At 42.2% G+C, this 26,094-nt stretch overlaps 1 protein-coding gene across 6 annotated transcripts; it reads left to right on the plus strand.

The window, feature by feature from the left end:
- Positions 1–354: 354 nt before the first annotated feature.
- PANK2 (pantothenate kinase 2) lies at positions 355–24,672 on the plus strand. Of its 6 annotated transcripts, none has more exons than XM_036244768.1 (7): positions 355–666; positions 11,208–11,560; positions 14,055–14,308; positions 15,483–15,659; positions 18,740–18,863; positions 20,711–20,836; positions 23,630–24,653. In XM_036244768.1, the coding sequence occupies exons 1-7, from the start codon at positions 417–419 to the stop codon at positions 23,678–23,680; spliced, it is 1,335 nt and encodes a 444-aa protein (XP_036100661.1). In that variant the 5' UTR covers positions 355–416; the 3' UTR covers positions 23,681–24,653. The 6 variants fall into 6 exon arrangements, 5 of the variants coding, with proteins under 5 accessions (XP_036100661.1, XP_036100666.1, XP_036100665.1 ...); XM_036244773.1 differs by having other exon boundaries at positions 368–666; positions 11,208–11,417; positions 23,630–24,672; XM_036244772.1 differs by lacking the exon at positions 355–666 and adding an exon at positions 6,316–6,478 and having other exon boundaries at positions 11,208–11,417; positions 23,630–24,672.
- Positions 24,673–26,094: the final 1,422 nt, after the last annotated feature.

Consider the following 26,094-nt stretch of genomic DNA (forward strand, 5'->3'; position numbering starts at 1 on the left):
GGGGCTCCGAGGCGTAGACCTGTGCACCTGGGCGGGCGTGTGCAGAGGAAAAAGGGGGCGAGGGCCCCTCCACCCACGCGTCCATAGGGCGGTGCCGCCATCACTCCCCAGTCAGACACACTGCCTTTCCTCCTCTGTCGATCCCGGGTCCCCTCCCCACCCCTGTGCTCCGCCCCCGTCCTGAAAGTCTCTCATTGGACGGAGGTGCAGTCAATCCGCCTCGAGTTAGGGAGCCTATTGGACATGAAGGCCTTCGAGCTTCCCCCAGCCTGTTGGGATTGGCTTGCTGTGCGTTGGCGCAACGGAAGAGGCGGCTGGCCGAGAGTGAGCCTCTGCTCCGGCTGGACTGAGCGGAGGAGGCAACGACGAATCAAGCATTGGGGGGCTGGTTCGGGAGGCAGTAGTGGCTGCTGTGGATGGGACCGGGCCGGCTTGGCGCGCCCATGGAGCGCCACAGCAGCGTCGTGGCCACCTCCACCTCGTCGACCCAGGACCCAGCGCCGGAAGAACCAGATGGGCGGCGGCAGGAGCCCCTGCGGCGCCGGGCGAACAGCGCATCAGCGCCAGCCCCGGCGGAGGGAGCAAGGCGGGAGCGACCCGGCTCGTTCAGCGGCGCTGCTTTGGTCTCCCGCCAGCGCGTGGAAAGCCTCAAGAAGAATCGGCCCCGTAAGTGCCCGGCGGGGCGCCCTCGCGGCTCGCCCTGCCCCCTTCAGGCCCGGCCGCCGTTTTTCCCGCGCGCTCGCGCGGGGACAGTGCCCCCGCACGGTGGTCCCAGGTTGGTGCGTGGGCAGATGGTGGGTTGGAGGCCTGGGGTCCCCCAGACGCGGAGGCTTCTGGGTTCGGCCCCCGCGCGCGGTAGTTCGCGCTCGCGGGTTGGCGGAGTGGAGGCTCTTTCTCGGGGTCCTTGGGCATGCTTTGCCTGCGAGTCACATGATTTTATCTACAGAAGGCTTCTTTGGACTCATTTCCACTGCTTGCCCTCCCCCAAATCCTTTGAATCCCCAGTGTCTGTCTGCTGTGGATTTTCAAAGACCTGCTAAGTATTTTTTGTCTGGGAATTTCGACTTAATGGAAAGCTCTTGACTGACGCCTACCTGAGTTGCTGCGAGACTGGATTCCGTGTTGTGTGCACTCAGCTTTGGCTGTTTTTCTTCCCGTGAGAATTCAGGTTATCTGTTTTCTTTACATCTACTTGCTGATACTCGTATTCTGGGCATTAAGGTTTTTTGTTTTGAGGGAAAACGACATCTTTCTGAATCTTGCCTTGGAAGTTGCACACGCTCTTCCCAGATAATCCTTTTCTCCATTTTATTAGTTTTTTCCCGCCGTGTTTAGATCTAGTCCAAATATTTTCTCCCCATTATAGCTCTTCAATTCAGGCCGTCTGCATAGCACCGTTGGTGCGGTTAAAAGTGTCCACTGTCCTGACACTAATAAGTGCCTTATAATATAGTAGTGGCATTTTACATATGGCTAGACTTTTTTTCCCTTTGCTGTTGTAGCCAAATTACTGTTTCAAGAAATCAACTTGTTTTAAATGCACATTATTAGAGTGAAAGTGGCAGGATGAGTGCGAAGTTTTTATTGAATGGTCGTACCTTGGTCCAACCACCCAATTGCTTTACTTTTAACACATGATTTGCATGATTAAATGTAGCCCTATTTTGCTATGAAAAATTGGGGGAGTTTTCAACTCTTTTGTCTTTTCCTATCCTCTTAAAATAGATTTGGAAAACATCTGCCCTCAACCTATACCGTTTTTAGAGCCAGTTACTTGGTTTATGTTTTATTTGAGAAGCGTCTGGTTTTTAAGCAGTGCAAAACATTTCTTCCTGCGTGGCTTTGTACTATGTCATTGGCTATGGATGCAAATTCCAGAGATTCAGCAAATAAGAATGACAGCCATATAGCCAGCTGTCTGTGGTCATTGGCCATAAAGATTCTAAATAAGTACTGCATTTTGAGTGTTGCATGGATCAGGCACTGTAAAATCTTACTAATTTTTTTGTATTAAAATTTTTTCTTTCAGGCACTCTTAGAGTTTAATAACTCACTAGCTCTCAACACTGAAGTAGTAGTGTTCCATTTCACAGATGAGAAAATGGGCCCATTTATCCAGTGTCAGATGGCTAGTGAACAGAACTATAAACTCAAGAATTTTAGCTTCATAATGCCTGTTTGATTTTAGAGAGGAAGGGAGAGGGGGAGAGAGAAACATCAATGAGAGAGAACATCGATTGGCTGCCTTCTGCATGCCCTGCACTGGAGATCGGGCCCACAACCTGGGCATGTGCCCTGACTGGGAATCGAACCGGCGACCTTTTGGTGCACTCACTGGTTGACGCTCAACCACTGAGCCACACTGGCCAGACCATAGTGCCTGTTAACCACCATGATTTACAGATTGTTTATGTTCTAGTAGCTATTTTTTCATTATTCTAAGAGCAAGCATAATCACAATCTTTTGTGTTCAACGTTTTCTTACTTTAGGTGAAAATTTCTAGCTACTTCCGAATTTTGAGCATAAAAACGACCTAGGGAGTTAACAATGCAGATTCCCTGGGTTCATTTCTCTCTTTTGAATCAAAATCTGGAGAGTTCTCAGAAGCTCCCCATATCATTCAGATACAGGTGACTCAAAGACCACTCTGAAAAACACTGGTTTAGACTGTATTGGTGGGGGGAAGCAGTTATATAAGGTGGTTTTGAAAAATCTTTTAGGAAATAAGACGAGTAAATATTCACATTGTAGGATTCATTTATTTATTTATTTATTTATATCCTCACCTGAGGACATTTTTCCATTTTTTGTTCAGATAGAGTGGGGTGGGGGGTGGGGGGAGAAACATCGACGTGAAAAGGACACATCGAATGGTTGCCACCCTCATGACCCATCCAGGGCTGGGGACAAACTGCAACTGAGGTACATGCCCTTAGCGGGAACCTAACCCGGGTCTCTCCAGACCGCAGGCTAACGCTCTAACCGCTGAGCCAAACCAGCCAGGGCTATTTATTTATTTTTTGGTCTACCATTTGGTGTCCCTCAGGTAGAGACCTGAAGAAATAAAGTATTGCCCTGGCCAGTTTTGCTCAGTGGTTAGAGCATCGACCTGCGAACCGGAGAGTCCTGGGTTTGGTTCTTGCTAAGGGCACGTACCTTGGTTGCAGTTTGTCTCTGGCCCTGGTTGGGGTCATGTGGGTGGCAGCCACTTGATGTGTCTCTCTCACATCAGTGTTTCTCTCCCTCTCTCCCTCACGCTCTACCTGAAGATAAGTACAAAAATGTTCTCGGGTGAGAATAAAAAAAAAAAAAAAGAAAGAAAGTATTGTTCTTCCTCTCATTTGCTCTGTACTGTGTCAGGGCACCTGTTAGAGGGAGAGGCAGTGTGTTAGACTGCTGAACCCTCCAAGAATATACAGTCGACCCTGGAATAACATGGGTTTGAACTGCATGGGTCTACTTATTCAAGGATTGTTTTCAATAAATACTTGTACTGCCCTGGATGGTTTTACTCAGCAGTTAGAGCATCAGCCTTCGGACCAAAGAGTTGTGGGTTCGTTCTGGTCAAGGGCATGTACCTCAGTTGTGGATGTGTCCTTCTCACATTGATGTTTCTGTCTCTCTCCCTGCCTCCCACTCTATCTGAAGATAAATAGAAAAATATCCTCAGGTGAGGATTATAAACAAACAAACAAAAACTTGTACTGTTTTCTGTCTGCAGATGCAGAGGGCCAACTGTGTACATCGATCAGATAGAGACTTGAGCATCCTCACATTTTGGTATCTGTGGGGTGGCGGTTGGGGTGGTCCTGGAATCATGCCCTCTTTGATACTGTGGGACAATTAAGTTTTTGGGGAGTCAAGTTATATGGATTTTTTTTTTATCCTCACCTGAGGACATTTTTGCACTTATCTTCAGATAGGGTGGGAGGAAGAGAGGGAGGAAGAAAGAGAGAAGCATCGATATGAGAGAGACACATCTGATGGTTGCCACCCACACTACCCCAACCAGGGCCAGGGATGAACTGCAGCCGAGGTACGTGCCCTTAGTGGGAACCAAATCTGGGACTCTCTGGTCCGCGGGCCGATGCTTTAACCACTGAGCCAAACCGGCCAGGGCAAGTTATATGGATTTTTGACCCCACCCCGCTATTGTTCAAGAGGCAACCTTACTTTGAGAAAATCCAATAAAGACCGAATCTCTGTATTTATTGTTGGGAGAGTTGGGTATGGGGTGGTGCCACTTTTCTTTTGATGTTAACAAACCTCACAATGAAGTCACTCAGAAGTTTATAAAAAAACAATCCTCAGAACATGCATCTTTTAATTTTTAAAATTTTAAAGAGGTATGATTACATACAGTAAGATGCACAATTTTGACAATTGTATACACTCATGTAATTGGAGAACATTTTAATTAAGGGCTCCAGATGTGCAGAAGATGTGAGAACCCTGGGACCAGAGTGTTCCATAGCAGTGTGGGGATGAGGTAGATCTTTCACGGTGACTCCCAAGCATGTTGTTGCTGCCTGGGAGATCTTTGGGACTTAACTGATTTTGGGCTCATCCCAATCAGGAAATGTCCTTAACCTCCATTAGTTTAGAAAATAAAGCTTTTGTTTGTAGCTTGACAATTTTAAAGTGGGAAATGGATTGCTTTTCCTTGGCTTTGGGAAAGCATCAGTGTTGGCAGAATGGAACTGGTGCTGGGTCCCCAGGAGACTGCCCTGGGGATCAGATGCAGTGGTTCATCTTTAGTTAGGGAATTAGGAGGGGCTGCCCACTAGAAGCTAGGGAAAAAGTTAGATTATCTGTTGCTTTGTAGCCCATTTTTGAGAGACATAATGAGAGAGAATGTTTTTTGATTGATTTTATTAACTTTAAATGAAAAAGAAGTAAACATGGCCACTCTTTTGGGTGTATAACAAATGTAAAACATTATGTAGGGCCTAAAGATAGTCCCATTATGCAATTGTATAAAATGATAACAGTTTGTTATTTTAGGGACCTTATTTTTGAATCATGCATTTAGAGAATATGATTGTTCAGTGTTAGCATCCCTGCCCTCTGTTTATCTGGGGGGAATGTAAGCAAGAAGAGATGTATGCTGTTAAAAATATTTGCTTAGCCCTGACTGATTTGGCTCAGCAGTTAGAGCATTGGCGTGCTAACTGAAGAATCGTGGGTTCGATACCCGGTCAAGGGCACATACCTGGGTTGCAGGTTTGATCCCCAGCCCTGGTGTGTGTGGGGGTAATCAGTTGATGTGTCTCTCTCACATCAGTGTTTTCCCCATCTAAAAATCAATGAAAAAATATCCTCAGGTGAGGATTCACAAATATATTGTATATGTGTATGTATGTATGTATATATTTTGAAAGGAAAGAGAAGAGACAATATACTACAGGCTGTTGGAGAGGACCTTATCAAGTAGTAGAAAGAACTGGTCATTTATTTTAATTTTATTTTTTCTTAATTTTTTCCCCTTATTTATTTTAGAGTGAGAGGAAAGGAGAGGGAGGAAAGGAGAGAGAGAGAGAAACATCGATGAGAGAGAAACATCAATGGGCTGCGCCCTGCATGCCTCTGCTGGGGATCAAGCCCACAATCTGGGCATGTGCCTGACCAGTAATTGAACCATGACCTCTTGGTTTATGGGATGATGCTCAACCAACTGAGCCACACTCAACCAGTTCTTAGGCTAGGGCCTAAGAATTTATTTTGTTTACTCAAATTCAGCTATATTAATGTGGCAGATCAATTAAGTAAATGGTGCCAGTGATTTCTACTCATTGATTTGGTCAGTGAATATGTACATAGTTCCTAGTGAATGCAGGCATGAGAGTGGTGAATCTTATTTTCTCGATGGGTCACTGCTTGAAGGGGCACCTTTCATCTTGTGGGCATAGCCCCTGTTAAATGCATTGCTGGTCCTGTAACATGGATTTGACTTTGACAATATCATGGTTTCTACATTAGGTCAACTATTATCAGTTTTCAGTGAGATGCTTAAGATTTTGATCTGAGTACTTTTGACTGTTTTTATCTTAAAGCATCTAAATCTTCCTTATTATGGGACTTTTTTTTGTGTTTTTTTTTAACCATTTATTTATCTTCATTCTATTTGTATAATCTTGTTTTAGACGCATCTTTTTAGGTAAGCATATAGTTGAATTTACTGTTCAATCTGGAAGAGAAATTTGAACTACTTGTGATTAATGACATGTTTGCATTCATTCCTGTCATTTAAAATTTTGTGTTTATCATATTTTTATTACTTTTTTTTAACTGATTTTTTCCTACTTTTTAGGTTATATGTTCATTTTTCTTCTTCTGGATGTTCTAAAGCATTTAAACCATCCCTTCTTTATTGTTTAGAATTAATGAGAATCCATATCTTTGCTGAAAAAGAGAATTGTTGCTTGCTCTTACTTCCCTCTCTTCCTCTTCCTCTTTGACTTCCTGTGTTGAAATCATGTAAGTATTTTAGTTCCAGATTACTTATTTTTCTAAAAGTTAGCATATATTGCTTCTTTTGCTTATCATTGTACCTTATTGCTCACATCTTAGATGCTTTTTAAATGATACTGGAGTGCATTCGTCTTTTGCACTGCCACTTGAGAGCTGATTTGTCTGGATATGAGTTTCAAAATCTTTTTGTAGATCACTTTGAAGCTATTGCTCCATTGTCTTCTAGCATCTGTGTTGCTGATGAAAATCTAATTTTACCCGTATGTGATTTATGTGTTTTTATAGGAATTCATTTTTTTCCTGTGGAAGTTTTTACGGTGTCCTGAAATTTTAATACAGTGTGTCTAAGTCTCCCCATTTTCCACTAATTGATTCTGTTTAACACTTAGTGGATCTTTTAACCTGATGGTTAATGTTCTTTCTCCTCTTTCTTCCCCCAAAACTGTCTAAACTCATATAAGATCGATGTTGGACTCTGGTTCTATATACTTTATATCTACCTTTCCTTCATACTCAAGAGGCATTTTGGAAGAACTTCTTAGTTTTCCATTTACTTTTTTCGGTGCCTATTTTGTTGTTGAATGTACTTATTAAGCTTTATTTTGGAAATCAGTTTTTCTCCTTTTTTGTAAATGCGTCTTCATTGAGGTATAATCTACATAAAGTAAACAGCATTCATTATAAGTATACAGTTTCATATATTTTGACAGATATATACACCCATGAAGCTCTCCCACCCCCTGCTAATCATGGTTTGGATTACTGTGGAAAGTTTTCTCCTGTCCCTCTGTAGTCCTTCCCTCCCCCTCTTCCCCAGCCTATGATCTGCTTTCTATTAGATGCAGAAGTGATTCGTTTTCATTTTCTAGAGTTTCACATGGAATCATATAGTATGTAGTTATTCATGTAAGTCTTTCACTCAGCCTGCTTTAAAAAAAAATGTTTATATTGATTTTGTAGAGAGGGAGAAAGGGAGAGAGAGAAACATCAGTGTGTGAGAGAAAGGATCGGAGTGCCTCCTGCAACTCACCCCCCCCCGCCCCCCCCCCCCCCCCCCCCGCCTTTTCCTGGGGATCGAGCTGGCAACCTGGGCATGTGCCCTGACTGGGAATCGAACCAGAACCTCTCATTCCACTGAGCCACACTGGCTGGGCACTGATTCTTAAGTCTCCGGTTTGTTCTTGCAGCTTGCTCTTCAAATGTTCCTGCAACTCTTTCTTCAGATGTTTAGCTTCTTGTTTTTGTAGTGTTGATTTCCCTTTTGGTGATTCTAGTTTGTAAAGTGATCATCTCTGGTTTTAAGATTGCTGTTTTCTGTCAGAGGATGTAGTGTCTGTTTCCCAGTCTGTCAGGTTGGATTGTAGGGGAGATATGGGCTATGTGGCCAGAATTGGACACCTATTTCTTCTGGGTCATAGCAGTTCTTTGAGTGTCTTCCTGAATCTTGGGCCCAAGTCCTTGTGCTCATTGAAGACTTTGCCTCTGTTGGTTGGAGGAAGGGGAAGATGGGGAGTGGTTGTGACTATAGGGAAGTGGCTGGCCTGTCCATTGTGCCACATTTCCCTACCAGATTACCCATGACTGTACCGGAGCTTGTTTCCCCATGACAGTCACCCCATCTGTAGCTTGGATGTGACACCTATGCTCCTCCCACCTTCATAGCTGCTCCCAATTATTATAGCATTCCGCTTTTGAGGTTTCTGGACAGTTACTGCCTTTATTAACCTAGTTCTGCTGATAGTATCACTTCTTGTTTCTAGAATTATTTTAGAAAATAATATATCAATAAGTCTATATCTTTAGTCATTTCTGGGATTTAAAGTAGGAGGGGAAGCCATGTATATCTTCATTCCATCTTGATCCAATCTCCCAAAGCCATTTTTTGGGGAAAGATTTTTTTGGTAACAGATACTAACTTTCTTTTTTCTTTTTATAAATTAATTAATTAATTTTTGTTACAGATGTTTCTCCTTTCCTCCCCACTGATGCCCCCCTTTCCCTCCCTCTCCGCCCTGTCCCCAGCTTTGTTGTCCATGTCCATTGTTCATGCATACATGCATATAAGTTCTGTGGTTTATCTCTCCCCCACCACCTCCTCTTCTGGGGATTGTCAGTCTGTACCCCACTTCTATGCCTCTGGGACTACCCCATTCCTCAGACTGTTATGTTCATTATATTCCACAAATAAGTGAGATCATATGATACTTGTCTTTCTCTGTTTGGTTTGTTTTGCTTAGGATAATACTTTCCAGGTCCCTCCATGTTGTCTCAAAGGATAAGAGATCTTTCTTTCTTACAGCTGCATAGTACTCCATTGTGCATATGTACCACAGCTTTTTTATCCATTCATCTACTGATGGACATTTGGGCTGTTTCCAGATCTTAGCTATTGTGAATAGTGCTGCTATTAAATAACTAAACATGGGGTACATATATTCTTTCTGATTGGTGTTTTAGGCTTCTTAGGGTATATTCCTAGAAGTTCAATTTTTAATTTTTTGAGGTAACACCATATTTTTTTCCATAGTGGCTACACCAGTCTGCATTCCCACCAGCAGTGTACTAGAGTCCCTTTTTCTCCACACCCTCACCAACACTTGTTTGATGATTTGTTAATGGGGGCCATTCTGACAGGTGATACCTCATTGTTTTAATTTGCATCTCTCTGATGATTAGTGATGTTGAGCATTTCTTCATATGTCTCTTAGCCATTTTGTATGTCCTATCTGGAGAGGTGTCTATTTAGTTCCTCTGCCCATTTTTTTTTTATTTTTTTTTATCCTCACCCGAGGACATTTTCCCATTTTTTTGCTCAGGTAGAGTGGGAGGGAGAGAGAGGAACAGAGAGAGAGAGAGAAACATCGACACGAAAGGAACACATCGAGTGGCTGCCACCCGCACGACCGACCAGGGCCGAGGACAAACTGCAACCGAGGTACGTGCCCTTAGCGGGAACCGAACCCGGGTCTCTCAGGACCGCAGGTTGACGCTCTAACCGCTGAGCCAAACCGGCCAGGGCACTCTGCCCATTTTTTAATTGGGTTCTTTGTCTTCCTTTTGTTGAGTTGTATGAGCACTCTATGTATATTGGAAATTAACCCCTTATCTGATATATCATTGGCAATGATGCTGTCCCATACAGTGGGTTGCCTTTCCGTTTTGATGATTGTATCTTTTGCTGTGCAGCAGCTTTTGAGTTTGATGTAGTCCCATGTGTTCATTTTCTCCTTTGTTTCTGTTGCCGTAGGTGATATATCAGTGAAAATTCTGCTGTGTATGATGTCTGAAATTGTGTTGCCTACATGTTCTTCTAGGATTTTTATGGATTCATGAGTCACATTTAAGTCCTTTATCCATTTTGAGTTTATTCTTGTGTATGGTGTAAGTTGATGGTCTAGTTTCATTTTTTTTTTTTGCATGTAGCTGTCCAATTTTCCCAACACCATCTATTAAAGAGGCTGTCTTTACTGTATGCTCTTGCCACCTTTGTCAAATATTAATTGAGCATATTGCCTTGGGTCTATTTCTGGGTTCTCTGTTCTGTTCCACTGGTCTATATGCCTGTTCTTGTGCCAGTACCAGGCTGTTTTGATTACAGTGGCTTTGTAGTATAGCCTGAAATCTGGTAATGTGATCCTTCCAACTTTATTCTTCTTTTTCAAGATTGCTGTGGCTATTCGTGGTCTTTTTTGTTTCCATACGAACTTTTGAAGTATTTGTTCTACAGATACTAACTTTCAAACATCTGTTACATTGAATTCCATTGAAGTCCCCCCCCCTTTTTTTAATCCTCACCCAAGGACATTTCCCCACTTCAGATAGAGTGTGAGGGAGGGAGGGAGAGAAAGAGAGAAGAAAAGAACATTGATGTGCAAGAGACACATTGATTGGGCGCCTCCTGCATGACCCCGACCCCGACCAGGGCCTGATCCACAACTGAGATACGTGCCCTTGACCAGAATCGAACCCATGACTTTTTGGTCTGCAGGCTGATGCTCCAACTGTTGAGCCAAACCAACCAAGGGCATTAGGTTTTGAGAGAAATTGAACTCTGGAGCTTATATATTACATAGAATTGGTAGTTTTCCTCTACTCCTAGTTTGAGTACTAAACTGGAGCTCTGAAAACTTCCAACATTTCTCTAAGGGGAAGGACGGAGATTTTTATTTGCAGTCTTTTTTTTTTCTAAATAGGTTTTTTTGTTGTTAATTTTAGAGAGAGGAAGGCAGAGGGAGAGATAGATAGAAACATTGATGAGAGAGAGTCATCAACATTGATTGGCCACCTCCTGCATGCCTCCTGCTAGGGATTGAGCAGGAGCTAAAACCTGGGCATGTGCCCTGACCAAGAACCAAACCGGTGACCTTTTGGTGCACAGGTAGACGCTCAGTCCACTGAGGCACACTGGCTGGGCTTATTTTCAATCTTTTTTCCCAGGGTTCAGGTTCATGGGTAGACATTTTGCTGTTTTTTAGTATTTCATAGTTCAGTTTGGACTTGTCCATATAAGAGGGTTGGCTCGGCTCAGTATTCTGTTAATTTTCTTTCTGATCTTTATAATTTTTTAAAAAAAGATATGCTTCCATGTTAGACAATCGTATTTCTTTTCTCCAAAACCTTTTTGTTTATATAGTCCTAGGGAACCTCAGGGTATGAAATAAGTTTCTAATCTAGTAAGTGTAAATTTAGTTTTCATGAAAAAGGTGTTCTGACTTTTTTTCCCTTCCCCATTTAGTTTTTCCATGGTTTGGCTTGGACATTGGTGGAACCCTAGTCAAGCTGGTTTATTTTGAACCCAAAGACATCACTGCTGAAGAAGAAGAGGAGGAAGTAGAAAGTCTTAAAAGCATTCGGAAGTACCTGACCTCCAATGTGGCTTATGGGTCCACAGGTATTCGGGACGTGCACCTGGAGCTGAAGGACCTGACTCTGTGTGGACGCAAAGGCAATCTGCACTTTATACGCTTTCCCACTCATGACATGCCTGCTTTTATTCAAATGGGCAGAGATAAAAACTTCTCGAGTCTTCACACTGTCTTTTGTGCCACTGGAGGTGGAGCGTACAAATTTGAGCAGGATTTTCTCACAGTATGCATTTTTTTTTTTTTTTAGCTTATATACAATTTATAGTAAACTTATTGTTAAAAATAATACTGATAGCAAATGGTGGAATCTTTTCCATCTCTAATGGAGCTTGAATATTTTCGAGTCAAATTAAGATTAAATTAGTGATAGGAGTTAGCCATCTAAAGACTGTTGTATAGTTTACTTTTTGCACAGTTTAGATGAAATGATAAGAATCAGAACCACTAAAAACAGCATTTTGTTATTCTAGTGTGAAAAAATAATGAAGCTGTGATAAGCAGAGTGAGCGACTACATATGAGGAACAATATCATTAAATCTTGAACAATGAGATTGAAAAATAATAAAAAAAAATTAATGTCATAAAATTGTTTCTAATCTCCTCTACCTATAGTTTTTCTTGTCCCCTTAATTGTTTCTTGGCAAGTTTGTTTATTTAAAAATTTTTTTTATCCTTACCCGACATTTTTGCACTTATCTTCAGATAGAGCAGGAGAAGAGAGGGAGGAAGACAGAGAGAGAAACGTCGACGTGAGAGACACATCGACTGGTTGCCATCCACATGACACCAACCGGGGCCGGGGACAAACTGCAACCGAGGAACGTGCCCTTAGTGGGAACCGAACCCGGACTTTGTGGTTTGCAGGCTGACGCTTTAATCGCTGAGCCAAACCGGCCAGGCCTTGGCAAGTTTATTTAATAAAAACAAAGTAAGGAAGATACAAATAAGAACAACAACAAAAAAACTAATTGGAGATGGTTGACAACAGCCTCCTCTCCCCAAATGTCTTCTAATGTGTTCTCTGCAGCACACTTGTTAACAGGAGTCTCTAGATCATGTCTAGACACTAGGGAAAGTGCCAGTGGGCACTTGATTTTGTTTTCATTCAATGAACACTGTGCAAGACCTTGAGGCTAGGTCCTTTGAAGGCGGATATGGTAGTAGGTAAGAGAATTGATAAGTGAATTGACCAAGGCTCTGACCTTTAGATTTAAAATATCTTCAATGACCATGTTTTTTAAAATTGTTTTTCTTTATTGATTTTAGAGAGAGAGGAAGGGAGAGGGGGAGAGAGATAGAAACATCGATATGAGAGAACATCGATTGACCACCTCCTGCATGCCCCCCACTGGGGATTTGGCCCACAACCTGGGCATGTGCCCTGACCAGGAATCAAACTGGTGACCTCCTGGTGCATGGGTCCATGCTCTACCACTGAGCCATACTGGCCGGGCTGGTGACCGTGGTTTTAATGCCACCAGTAAGAATATTATTCACGCCCTGGCCAGTTTGGCTCAGTGGTTGAGCGTCGGCCTGTGGACCAGAGGGTTCCGGGTTTGGTTCCCGCTGGTGGCACATACTACCAAAAAAAAAAAAAAGAATATTATTCAGGAGATTCTGCCTTTACCTATGTTAGTCTATATTTCTTTTCCCCTCTATGTGTCATTGTATGACTTGTGACCTTGTTCTCTTTCTTTGTCGTCTATCTCCTGACTTTCTCCCATAACTGATCATAATCATAATATAAAATTGAACTTTAAAAATGAATTTCAAAACCAGGTTTTATATTCTTTGTTTTTATTTCCCTTGGTGGTTGGTTTAGTTTTTTGTTTTTTTTTAATTGATTTTTTAGGGGGAGAGAAACATTGATGTGAGAGAGAAACATGAATGAGCTGCTTCCTGCACGCTCCCTACTGGGGATCAAGCCCACAACCCAGCATGTGCCCTGACTGGAATCGAACTAGGACCCCTCAGTCCATGGGATGATGCTCAATCCACTGAGCCACACTGGCTGGGCATCCCACTTCAATTTTTTATTGATTGAAGATTCTCTTCATTCTTAATTTCTGTACAGTGTTCCATAATATAAATAATAATTTAATTACTCATTAATTATTTAAATGAAGTTAAGTTGACAATGTTTTAAATTCTGATTCTGCTAAAATTTTCCTGTCCTCCAGAGGCTGTAACTTGTTTAGATAGTGAAAAGTCTTACCTTCTAATTGGTCACTTGCAGCCTTTTGGCTTTAGGTTATCAATAAAGTGTGGCCTACTTTGTTACTGTTCCATAGCCTTGAAGATGATGGTCTTTTGGAAGGCAGATGTCAGTCTTTGTGGCTCCTACCATGTGTCACCAGGTGCTTGCATCACTTAGGTTTTTTGGAGCCTGCTGTCTGATAGGGCTATGACTTTGGCAATGCTCCAGCTTCATGCCTGTGAACACACATCTTGTTTTCTGCTTGTGTTTGGCACATTTATCCAGCTGCTGCAGTGGTTTGTATGTAGGTAGAGTGTATTTGTGTCTGTAGGAGCAAGAGTCTGTCTTATTAGTCCATCCGTTTCTTGTCTCCAGATTTGTTCTGTAAAGCATGCACAAGTAACACACATCCTTGAGTGCTCTTACGGTTTGTTTAATATAGATGGGATGCCTTATTAAATGGAGTTTTTATTTCTGTTTGGCTTGTTAAATGTCTAAAAACATTCTGTTTCATTACAGATAGGTGATCTTCAGCTTTGCAAACTTGATGAACTAGATTGCTTAATAAAAGGAATTTTATACATTGACTCAGTTGGATTCAATGGACGGTCGCAGTGCTATTACTTTGAAAACCCTGCTGATTCGGAAAAATGTCAGAAGTTACCGTTTGATTTGAAAAATCCATACCCTCTGCTTCTGGTGAACATTGGCTCTGGGGTTAGCATCTTAGCAGTATATTCCAAAGATAATTACAAGCGGGTCACTGGTACCAGGTAGGTCTTATTCTGGATACCATATGGGTTAACACTGAGGTTTTTAAAAAACATTTTTTTTTTTAATTGATTTTTGAGAGGAAGGGAGAGGGAGAGAGAGAGAAACATTGACGAGAGAGAACATCGATTGGCTGCCTCCTGCATGCCTCCCACTGGGGATTTGGCCCACAGCCTGGGTCCTGACCAGGAATTGAACTGGCAACACCTCTTGGTGCATGGGTTGATGCTCACCCACTGAGCCACACTGGCCGGGCAACACTGACTGAGTTTTTAGGTGTTGCATATAATTCCACCTTTGAGAATCTGTTAAAATTATGTGAAAGATAAACTTTTTCTGGGATTATGCAAACAAATGCTCTTTCTCATCAAAAATTCTGATTTCATGACCTACTTTTCTTTAATCTATATTGCTCCAGGTTTCATTACCATAGTTTCATAAAATATCTTAGCAGCAGACTCATGAAGCGCATAGTCCCTGCCCTCAGATAGTATATGGTGTGCATATACCATAAAGTACCCAAAGCTCAGTGGCATCTATAAGGAGAAGGCAAGGCAAGATCCTAGCTTTGAAACCGGCCTAGATGTGTGTATGCAGGGGGCATATGTGTGAATTAGGGGGCAGATGAGAAAAGAATGCACTTTGATTTAAGGATCAGAGGTCACTTGAAGGAAAACGGGAACTGGGGATTGGGATAAATAAGTTTATTAACAGGTATGAGTTAAGGAATGAGAGGAGTAATTTTTTGGGGGAAAACATTTATGGATGAGTTCTCGTTGGTTATGGGGCTGATGAGCCAGGGTGACAAGATGCTTATATGAGGATGACTTGGGGATGCACTTGGAGACAGAAAGGGAGGAGGTGCCAGCATGGTCCTAGGTATGGTGGGCTGATTTGCACTTGAGGTTCCTTGAACTCAGCAGATGCCCAGACAGCTGGAGACATGGGTGGAGAGGTGGGCCCTGAATGTTGCCATGTTGCTTGCTGGTGCACATGAACGTGTATCTTCAAGGCCCTTGTTTTTATCTTTTCACAGACTTGTTTCCTACTAGAGGCATCTGCATGATTGTTTTGAGGCAAGAGTGGATTGATAAGTGAATATAGTTTTGGGTTCATAAATATTACCTTCTTTCTTAAAAAATGTTATAATACTGTGTTGTTTGTTTTTAATCACAGTCTTGGAGGAGGAACCTTTTTTGGTCTCTGCTGTCTGCTTACTGGCTGTACCACTTTTGAAGAAGCTCTTGAAATGGCATCTCGTGGAGATAGCACCAAAGTGGATAAACTAGTGCGAGACATTTATGGAGGGGACTATGAGAGGTTTGGACTGCCAGGCTGGGCTGTGGCTTCGAGGTAAGGGGGCATGCGTGTTCTAAAAAAGACAGAAATAAAATATTAAATATTGGGTTGCCCTGGCTGTTGTAGCTCAGTTGGTGGGAGTATTATCCCATACACCAAAAGGTAGTGGGTTCGATTCCTGGTTAAGAGCACATAACCAGGTTGTGGGTTTAATCCCTGGTAGGGATGTGTGTGGGAGTTAACCTATTGATGTCTCTCTCTCTCTCTCTTTCTCTCTCTCTCTCCCCCTTCCCCCTCTCTCTTTCCCTTTCTCTCCCTCTTGTCCCTCCCTCTCTCCCTCCCTCCCTCTCTCCCTCTCCCTTCCTCTTTCTAAAATCAATTACAAAAAATACTAGGTATTTTATTTTTATTTTTAAACGTTACATACTATAAAGTCACCTGTTTAACATGTCCGATTTATCGATTTCTAGTATATTTACAGGAATTGTACAGTTATCACCATAATCTAATTTCAGAACATTTTTATCATCCCAGAAAAAACCCAATGTATTCATTAGCTGTCACTCCCCATTTCCCCACTCCACCAAGTCCCTGGTAAATGTCTCTAGATTTACTCATTCTGGACACTTCATATAAATGGTAGCATACAGTATGTGATTTTTGTGACTGGCGTCTTTTATTTAGCTTAATGTTTTCAGGGTTAATCCATGTTGTAGCATGAATTAGTGTTTTGTTTCTTTTTATTGATGGATAATATTCCATTGTATGGATATATAACATTTTACTTATCCCTTTATCAGTTAAAAACACTTGTGTTATTTCAGCTTTTTGGTTATTATGAATAATGCTGCTAGGAACATTTCATGCACAAACCTGGGTGGACATAATGTTTAAAAAAATTTTTTCATTTTTTGAGAGAGAAATATTAATGCGAGAAAGAAACATTGATTGGCTGCCTCCTGCATGCCCCCTACTGGGGATTGAGCCCACAACCCTGACTGAGAATCAAACTGGGACCTCTCAGTCCATGGGATGATGCTCAGTCCACTAAGCCACACCAGCTGGGCACCAAATTCATTCTTTTGCATATAGTGAATAGACCACTCTTTCCCCGACATTGACTTCTCTTGGCCCCTTTGCGGAAGAATAATTGTCCATAAGTGTGCGGTTATTTCTGAACTCAGCTCTGTTCTGTTGATGTTTATCGTTATGCCAGAACCACAATGCTTTGATAACTGCAGCTTTGTATTAAGTTTTGAAATTGGGAGGTGTGAGTCCTCCAATTTGTTCTTTTTAAAGATTGTTTTGGTTCATCTGGGCCCCCTGACTTTCTATGTGAATTTTAGGATCAACTTGCCAGTATCTGCAAAAAAGGGACAACTAGGATTTTGATAGGGATTGTGTTGAATCTATAGATTATTTTGGAGAATATTGCCAGCTTGGCCCTGGCCCGTTTGGCTCAGCGGTTAGAGCGTTGGCCTGTGGACCAGAGAGTCCCGGGTTTGGTTCCCGCTAAGGGCACGTAACCTTGGTTGCAGTTTGTCCCCGGCCCCTGTTGTGGTCATGTGGGTGGCAGCCACTCGGTGTGTCTCTCTCACATCGATGTTTCTCTCTCTTCTTCCCTCCCTCCCTCCTGTTCTATCTGAAGATAAAAATGCAAAATAATGTCCTCGGGTGAGGATTAAAAAAAAATATATATTGCCAGCTTGACAGTATTTAGTCTTCTGATCCATAAAGATGGCATGTCTTTCTACTTCGTTAGATCTTTGCTTTCTTTCATCATTGTTTTGTATTTTTTAGTGTATAAATAACGGTTATACCTTTGTTAAATATACCTCTTAATTATTTTATTCTCTTTGATGCTATTGTAAATTGAAATTTTTTTAAATTAAAAGAATTTCTTTTAATCCTCTCCTGAGCATATTTTTTCATTGATTTTTTTAGATACAGTGCAGGGGGAGGGGGGAGAAAGAAACATTGATGTGAGAGAGACACATCGATTGGTTGTTTCCTGCACTACTTGATGTGGGCACAGGATTGAACCTGAAACTGAGGTACATGCCCTTGACTGGGAATTGAACCCGAGACTCCTTGGTCCTCAGGCCTTCACTCTAACCACTAAACCAAACTTGCCAGGGCTTGAATTTTATTTCTTAATTTTATTTTTGGATTGTTTGGAAATAAAATTTTTGTGTTTGTATTGGAGCACATGGTTTTTAATAATGGAAAAGGTACTCATATATACATGCTTATTTACTAATTTCAGGCACTTTGTGAATGTTATAGATTTCATTTTCTGTGTTGGCAGCATTTGCTCATTGGTGATCACTTCCTTCTCTGGTGGGGTTTATTTTCTGGTCACAGTTATAAATGCATTAATTCTTTAGGTCAGGTACTTTTCTTTCTTTTAATATGCTTTTATTGAACTTTTTTTTTAAGAGAGAGAGGAAGGGAGAGAGAGAGAGCTAGAAACATTGATGTGAGAGAGAAACATCGGTCAGCTGCTTCCTGCACACCGCCTACTGGGCATTGAGCCTGTAACCTGGGCATGTGCCTTGACCAGTCAAGTCCATGGGACGATGCTCAATCCACTGAGCCACACCGGCTGGGGATAAGTCAGGTACTCTGAAGTTCTTGATCTTCTAGGGAAATCTGAAACTCTAAAGTTGTTTACTCTAAAGTAGTTTACTCTAAACTTCGGCTTTGCTAGGATAAAGCAGTTTACCAGATGTGAATGTGACCCTTTAGCTGAGTGGAACCGCAGGGCAGTTTGGGAGGAATTGCTATTAGAGGTGTTTTTCTGGAACTTTCCCTGGTTGCAGAAGGAGCAGTAGTACCTTACAGTGCGTCTGATGAGATCCTAACTGAATATGTGCATATCTGGTATCAGAGCTCGGTCTGTTTCAGTGGAAACCACAAGGAGAGCCATTGCTCATTCAGAATGCTTGAGTTTCTCTTTGAAGCTGCATTTCTCTTTGAGCAGATGCTCCTTTATTATTTTTTTGTAATGAAAATTTTGAAGATTGGAACAATATTGCTCTAAAAGTCTCTTTTATCTTAGTAGAGTAACATTCAAGTTCTGTTGGGCTCTGTTGCCTTTAGTTTATCAAAAGGATTTTTTTCCCCCATCACAGCTTTGGAAACATGATGAGCAAGGAGAAGCGAGAGGCTGTCAGTAAAGAGGACCTCGCCAGAGCCACTTTGATCACCATCACCAACAACATTGGCTCCATAGCAAGAATGTGTGCCCTTAATGAAGTAAGGGGACATGAATTTCTTTAGTTGCTCTGAGGAAAAGCCAGAACATCCTACAGGGCCCCACCTTATACACAGCATCTGCCTTGTCTGAATGGGGCCTAATGGTAGTCATATGGGATGGAGTTTGTTTCACTGGTGAAATGAAAACTCTTCACATGTAGATTGATTTTTTTTTAAATTGATTTCAGAGAGACAGGAAGGGAGAGGGAGAGAGAGATAGAAACATCAGTGAGAGAGAACATAGACTGGCCGCCTCCTGCATGACCCCCACTGGGGATCGGGCCCACAACCTGGGCATGTGCCCTGACCAGGAATCGACCGGCGACCTCTTGGTGCATGGGTTGGCATTCAGCCATGGAGCCACACTGGCCGGGCCATGAGATTAATTTTAATAGACTTTTTTTTTCTTACTGAAAATAAGTGTGCTGCTGTCTAGAAGTAGAGGATAACATACAGGAAGGCAGGAAGGGAGTGTGTCAGATGATGGGGTGACTATTGGGTGGTGGTGATGGATAGCGATGCTGAATCTAGACTCCACGACTCCACGCTCATTGTGGAGCCCTAGAATCCCTGGGAAGGAATCCAGAGGAAGTCCCCGCCGCTGGGAGAAGACTGAGCAGGCCACGCAGTGCCCACCCTGCTCCCCTCCACCGCAGCCGAGCTGTCTTTGTGCTTTCAGCTTCTTTACAGTGCTGCCTTGTAGCATTCAGGTCAAGCAGCATTGTACAGGGCTATGAAAGAACCAAGAATGGCCTTCCCTTGGGGATCAGGTGGTGCAGCTTTATAGCTGGTTCCTGTTTATGCATTTTTGTTTAAAATTATTCTTTTAAACAGATAAGATAGACATGTGGCTTAACAGGAAACTTCATGAGACTGATGCGCTGCCTACTGCACTAAGGGCAGCTTTAAAAGGAAACTTTAAAAAGTACAAAAGGATTGTTTCATTTTTAATTAAAAGCTACTGTATCAGCATCAAGTAATTAAAAAAATTTATTCATTTGAATGTCAACACTATTTTCTTGATTGTATGTTCCCTTTCCTGGGCTTACGTATTTAAGATTTTAGTTGGTGTATGTACCATTTTCTGTTTTTTACGTAAATATAAATTTCATGGTTGTATATTTGATTCCTTTTTATATCATAAGTCATTCACATAGAGCTGGGCATTTGTTGCTTGCCATTGACAAAGCATTTTTAAACATGAAACTATTCCTTGGTTGAATTTTATTCTTGATGAGGGCCTTACTCAGGAGTGACATTAAAGACTATGAACATGTTGTGAATCCCAATATGTATTGCCAAAGTGCTTTCTTTGCACAAGGGTTATACCAGTTTAGATCATCTTTTACAGTAGATGAATGGGTCAGTCTCACCAGAACTTGACTGATACTGGGAGTGGAATTTTAATTGTCTTGCTAACACTTAATAGGTTTGATACTTTTTTTGGATCACTAGTGAGGTTGAATTTCTTTTCTGTGATATTGTATAATTTGCCTATTTGTGTCACTTTCCTTCTTTGAATTGGGCCTTACTTTTTTTTTTCCTTATCTGCATAAAACTTAAGTAGTAGTTATTGTTTGTCATATTTAATACACATTTTTCCTAATCTGTTTTCACCTGTGATGTTTTCTGGCATGTTTTGAAGTGGGTCCAGAGTTATGTGAGGATCAAAGTAGATTAAAGATAGTTTAATATTTAGTCCTGGATCAATTGGATTAAATATACTTTTTAAAAATCAGAAGTCAATTTGCTGCTAAAAGCTATACACATGGTCTCTGTTTGGGGTAGCTTTTATGAGAGAACAGAAATTAAGATAAAAACTAATTGCCTTCTTTTGATGTGCTCAGAATATTAACCAGGTGGTATTTGTTGGAAATTTCTTGAGAGTTAATACGATCGCAATGCGGCTTTTGGCATATGCTTTGGATTATTGGTCCAAGGGACAGTTGAAAGCACTTTTTTCGGAACATGAGGTAAGCAGACTTATTTCCCAAAATATGTCGCCTATGTAAAGCACATGCAGTTCACACTGTGGGAATTTAAAGTAGAGATGATATTGGAAGAATGGATAATGGAATAATATTGGGTTTAACTTTGATTGTAATTTTTAAAAGCTATTTATTTCTTACCCGATTCAGTGCAAGGTAGATATTTGGTTAATTTCATTGTGATGAGCTTCAGCAATATTAAAGAATGAAGTCTTAATGAATATTCAGCTGTATTTCTGATACCTTATTCTTTTTTGAGCCATCCATTATATTTTTTCCTTTGAACTTTATAAATGCACTTATTCTGGATTCTGCTTTTTTCATTTTTTGATGTCAGTTTTTTGTTGTTGTTAATCCTCACCTGAGGACATTTTTCCATTGTTTTTAGATACAGAGGAAGGAAGTTGGGGAGTTGGGGAGAAGAGAGAGAAAAATCTATGTGAGAGAGACACATTGATTGGTTGCCTCCCTCACAACCCCGACTGGGGTCGGGGCTCGAAATCTGCATCTGCATCCCAGGTACGTGCCCTTGACCGGAATCGAACCCATGACCCTTTGGTCTTCAGGCCAACGCTCTAACCACTGAGAAAACTGGTCAGGGCAGATGTCAGTTTTTATGTATTGGTATATTCCTGTGCCATTTATTTAAGATGTAGGTTCTGAAAACAAATTAGTGAAAAGCATTTCAGGACTAGAACCACAGTATCAAAACAACTAAGTTAACATGTAGACAGGCTAGAAATGACACAGTGGAAAGGAATCACTGAGTTGCTCAACCTGATACTCTATTTTGGAAAGTGCCTTTTTGTATTTTCAGTTTTGGGGAAAAATAGAGGCAGAGCTATGGAAGGGACTCTCTCTCCTCCCCTTGATTATGGGGCAGTTGAACTAGATTATCAAGTGTTGTTGGATTTTATTTATTAATTATTATTTTTTTTATTTTTTATCCTCACCCGGGGACATTTTTGCATTTATTTTCAGATAGAGCGGGAGGGGCAGAGGGAGGAAGAGAGAGAGAAACATTGATGTGAGAGACACACATTGACTGGTTGCCACCCTCACAACCCCAGCCGGGGCTGGGTACAAACCGCAACTGAGGTACGTGCCCTTAGTGGGAACCGAACCCAGGACTGGTCCACAGGCCGACGTTCTAACCGCTGAGCCAAACTGGCCAGGGCAAGTGTGTTGTTGGATTCTAGGTAGTGTTATCATGAACATTTAAAAAAATTATATGTGCATATTTACTTTTAACTGTGTATATGAATCAACAGAAATCAAAGGATTTAAAGTGCTATAGAAATTGCTTTTTCCTTTAAAATAGCTTTAAGTTTTACTTTGTAAGTTGCTTATGTTCATAGTTAAAACCCAAAGTGCACGGATTTCTCATATCAAAAAGCTTGAAGTTCAAGATAATCAAACTTGTCTATTACTTCTAGTGTTATGTTAGTAAATCAGTACCAAGTTATCATTGTTTCTTACACCTTTTGTATCATCTTGCCTTTTGTGATCTTTTACCTGTTTTATTTTGCTTTATTTTAGAATAAAAAGAAATCATGTTTAATGTTTTTGTTAATCCTCACCTGGGGATATTTTTTCCACTTCTTTTAAGAGAGAGTGGCAGAGAGGGAGGGAGGGAGGGAGAGAGAGAAACATCGAAACATCAGTGTGAGAGAGACATGTTGATAGTTTGCCCTGACTGTGGCTGGGGATCAAACCTGCAACCCCAGGTCCATGCCCCCGACTGCAAACTGAACCACAACCCTTCAGTGATTGAGCTGATGTTCTAAACCACTGAGCTACACCAACCAGGGCTAATGTTATATTTTAGTGTAACTTTTCTCTTGCTGAATTTCTACCTCTTGAACCTTTTCCTAGGTAGAACATAGAGACTAATTTTTTTTTTTTAAGAAATTTACTTTTTTTTTTTATCCTCACCTGAGGACATTTTCCCATTTTTTTGTTCAGGTAGAGTGGGAGGGAGAGAGAGGAACAGAGAGAGAGAGAGAAACATCGATGTGAAAGGAACACATCGAGTGGCTGCCACCCACACGACCGACCAGGGCCGGGGACAAACTGCAACCAAGGTACGCGCCCTTAGCGGGAACCGAACCCGGGTCTCTCAGGACCGCAGGTCGACGCTCTAACCGCTGAGCCAAACTGGCCAGGGCGAGACTAATTTTTTTTAAATCCTTGCCCAAGTATATGTTTATTATTATTATTATTTATTAGGTTAACTTTTTAAAAAACTTAATCTTTATATCATCTCAGTTATAATATGAACTCTATGAAATTTTATTTTTATATTGTCATTCTTATTGCCTGCTCACTTAATTTTCTTCTCTGGTTAGCATTGCTGGTCCGTTGTCTCTGTTTTGTATTTGCATTCAGGCTTCTGACTCTAGTGTTGATTTCTGCACATATGGAACTTAGATTATTTTAGGCTCTCTGAGTCTTGAAATACAATTGACCCCTGAACAATAGGAGTTTGAACTGCACAGGTCCATGTATACATACATTTTTTCTAGTAAATACAGTGTACAGTGGCCCCTTATACCCATGGATACAACAAAATGGGAATCAAGAACAGTATTTTCAAATTCCTGACCTCGGTTTCCCAACAGCAGATTCCCAAACATGGATAAAAAATATTGGGCTCAGCAAAATTGGTACTCAGAAAATGGGTGTCAGGAAGTAAGGGCAGTGTTGGCTTTAACACTAGTAATCATAGTCATGGTCATTTAAATAATTCTAAGGAAAATTGCTTTTCCTTTTTTTCAGGGTTATTTTGGAGCCGTTGGAGCACTCCTTGAGCTATTGAAGATCCCCTGATCGTTACCTGGGGAGGGGATTCCTGGAACTTTCCACAATGGGATCTTTGAACTTTTGTGTTTTGAGAGACTTAATTTTATGATTGTGTATTACTTGAATCAAAGCAAGAAAGGATAAGTGAATTTTTCTATGTCATCAAGATAAACTCTTAAAAATTCAGTCTAGACTAGTAACCAGTAGGGAAAGATATATATGTATATATGTATATATATAAAGTGGACCATGCCATGGCAGTGAGGATTGGCTATAATGCCTGCTGTATATATTTGAAATTCAGTGTTCTGTGTTGTTTCTGTGTTTTTTTTCTTGTCCTGTGGAACTTGCTAAATGTAAGGCAAGCTGCTTTGTGTTATAATCTAATCACAATTTTGTCAGTATGGCCTTGGAGATTATCTCCTGTGCATTAACTCTGGTGTTCATTAGCATTTGTGTAAACATTGAAAAACATGTTTTATTTCAAGGTTCTGCAAACTTAATTGGGCAGGTTAATTCTATACCTGTAACTTTGACAATCAAGCAACTTTTAGAAGGACAGTTGCAGGTGACTTCACACCATACATGCTAGGAACCTCTCTGAAAAGACAGGACTTCTTCCTTGGGCAGAATTACCTTGGGTATTGGGCTGCTGGAAGTGAATAAACTTCTACAGAAAGCATAATCTGGAAGACTAAAACCAGACAAAAAGGATTGCTTTTCTTCTACGGAACTGGGGAGAGGATCTGGTGACACTTTCAGGTTAGTAGAAGTCAAGGAGTTGTTGAGGTGTCTATTCATTAACGCGGAGCAGGGCGGGGTTGTCCCTCCTCTCTGTCCCACTCCTGGCCCTGAGTCCTGAGTTCTCTGGGAGGCTGGCTCAAAACGCTGCTTGAGAGACGGGGTTTGAGATCTGGGTGTTGATACACATTGATTTTAGACCGTTTTTTTCCTGCTGTGCAGAATAACTTTTTAAAATCTTCCCCTTGGATATTGCAATTTTGTCTTATTTTGTGTTGTTTGGTGCCTGCATCGCTGTTCAAGGCCATAAAGCAGCTTTTGAACTTGAAGGAAACTCCAAGGCTCTTGTGACCTGCTTGCACTCCCCGTGCGTCCATTGCTTTCAGGCAAGGAGACTGGCCTGGGAAGGATTGGGAATGAAGGTTCCAAGAGATTGTGGGGCACGGGGTGGGGCTGGGGCGGGGCTGGGGCGGGGCTCCGGCCAGTGCTCCTCCTCTTTAGACTGGGATCCTGTGGCGCCTCCCGTGTTGGCCACGTGGGGGCAGCAAAGGCCCGTGCCCGTGGTTTCTGAGTGCATGGCCATGTCCCCACTGGTGGCCACGCACACAGTCCCAGGACCTGTGGGTTGTGGGTGCTGCTGTCCTGGTGCGGGCCGCAGAGCTGGAGGGGCGCTGTGGGGGTGGGGTGGAAATTGTGGCCCATGGGTGGCGATCGAGGTCTTACCAACTGCTGTTCCTTGTAGCACTCCCTGGCCTCAGCCTGAACCCTCCACCCCCATCCTGCTGTCTCTTCTCTGTCACTTCCAGACACATGGTTGGTGGCCCCACCTTCCCTTCACAGCCACCAAAGACAGTGCTGCCACGCATTCACTGGTACCAGCCATGCTTCTTGAACCCTCATGTCCCAGGCCTTTCTCTGCTTGCTTGGGCAGAAGACCAGCCGCCCCTACCCCCTCTCAAGAAGGTAGGGAAGGGAGAGGGGGCTGGGGCCGCTTTTTGTGGAGTCCCAGGCCCCTGTGTTGTGGGTCCCACCTGTGCTTTAGAGGTTGTGACAGTGCTTTACACAGGTTGTCTCATGCAGTCTTTTTTTTTAATCCTCACCCGAGGACATTTTTCCATTTTTTGTACAGATAGAGTGGGAGGGAGAGAGAGGAAGAGAGAGAGAGGGAAACATCGATGTGAAAGGGACACATCAAGTGGCTGCTACCCGCATGACCAACCAGGGCCGGGGACAAACTGCAACCGAGGTACGTGCCCTTAGCGGGAACCGAACCCGGGTCTCTCCGGACCGCAGGCGGATGCTCTAACCGCTGATCCAAACCGGCCAGGGTGTCTCATGCAGTCTTTGTGATCTCCACAATTCAACGGAAAAGCTAACTGGCCTGAGGTCACACAGGCAGAGTCCCCTCCTTCCTTGCATTCGCCTTCCACCTTGGAGGACCCACTTGCCACTCACTCTTTTTTTTTTTATCCTCACCCGAGGACATTTTTCCATTTTTTGTTCAGATAGAGTGGGAGGGAGAGAGAGGAACAGAGAGAGAGAGAGAAACATCGATGTGAAAGGAACACATCGAGTGGCTGCCACTTGCACGACCGACCAGGGCCGGGGACAAACCGCAACCGAGGTACGTGCCTTTAGCGGGAACCGAACCCGGGTCTCTCCGGACCGCAGGCCGACGCTCTAACCGCTGAGCCAAACCG

Source organism: Molossus molossus, unplaced genomic scaffold, assembly GCF_014108415.1.
Source record: "Molossus molossus isolate mMolMol1 unplaced genomic scaffold, mMolMol1.p scaffold_m16_p_6, whole genome shotgun sequence".
Taxonomy (NCBI): Eukaryota; Metazoa; Chordata; class Mammalia; order Chiroptera; family Molossidae; genus Molossus; species Molossus molossus.

Excerpts from the sequence above, each read along its gene's own strand:
- PANK2 (XM_036244768.1), top strand. The coding sequence starts at position 417 with ATGGGACCGGGCCGGCTTGGCGCGCCCATGGAGCGCCACAGCAGCGTC. Across the intron at positions 667-11,207 it reads CCTCAAGAAGAATCGGCCCC|TTTTTCCATGGTTTGGCTTG; the intron begins GTAAGTGCCCGG and ends TTCCCCATTTAG. Across the intron at positions 15,660-18,739 it reads GGCTGGGCTGTGGCTTCGAG|CTTTGGAAACATGATGAGCA; the intron begins GTAAGGGGGCAT and ends CCCCCATCACAG.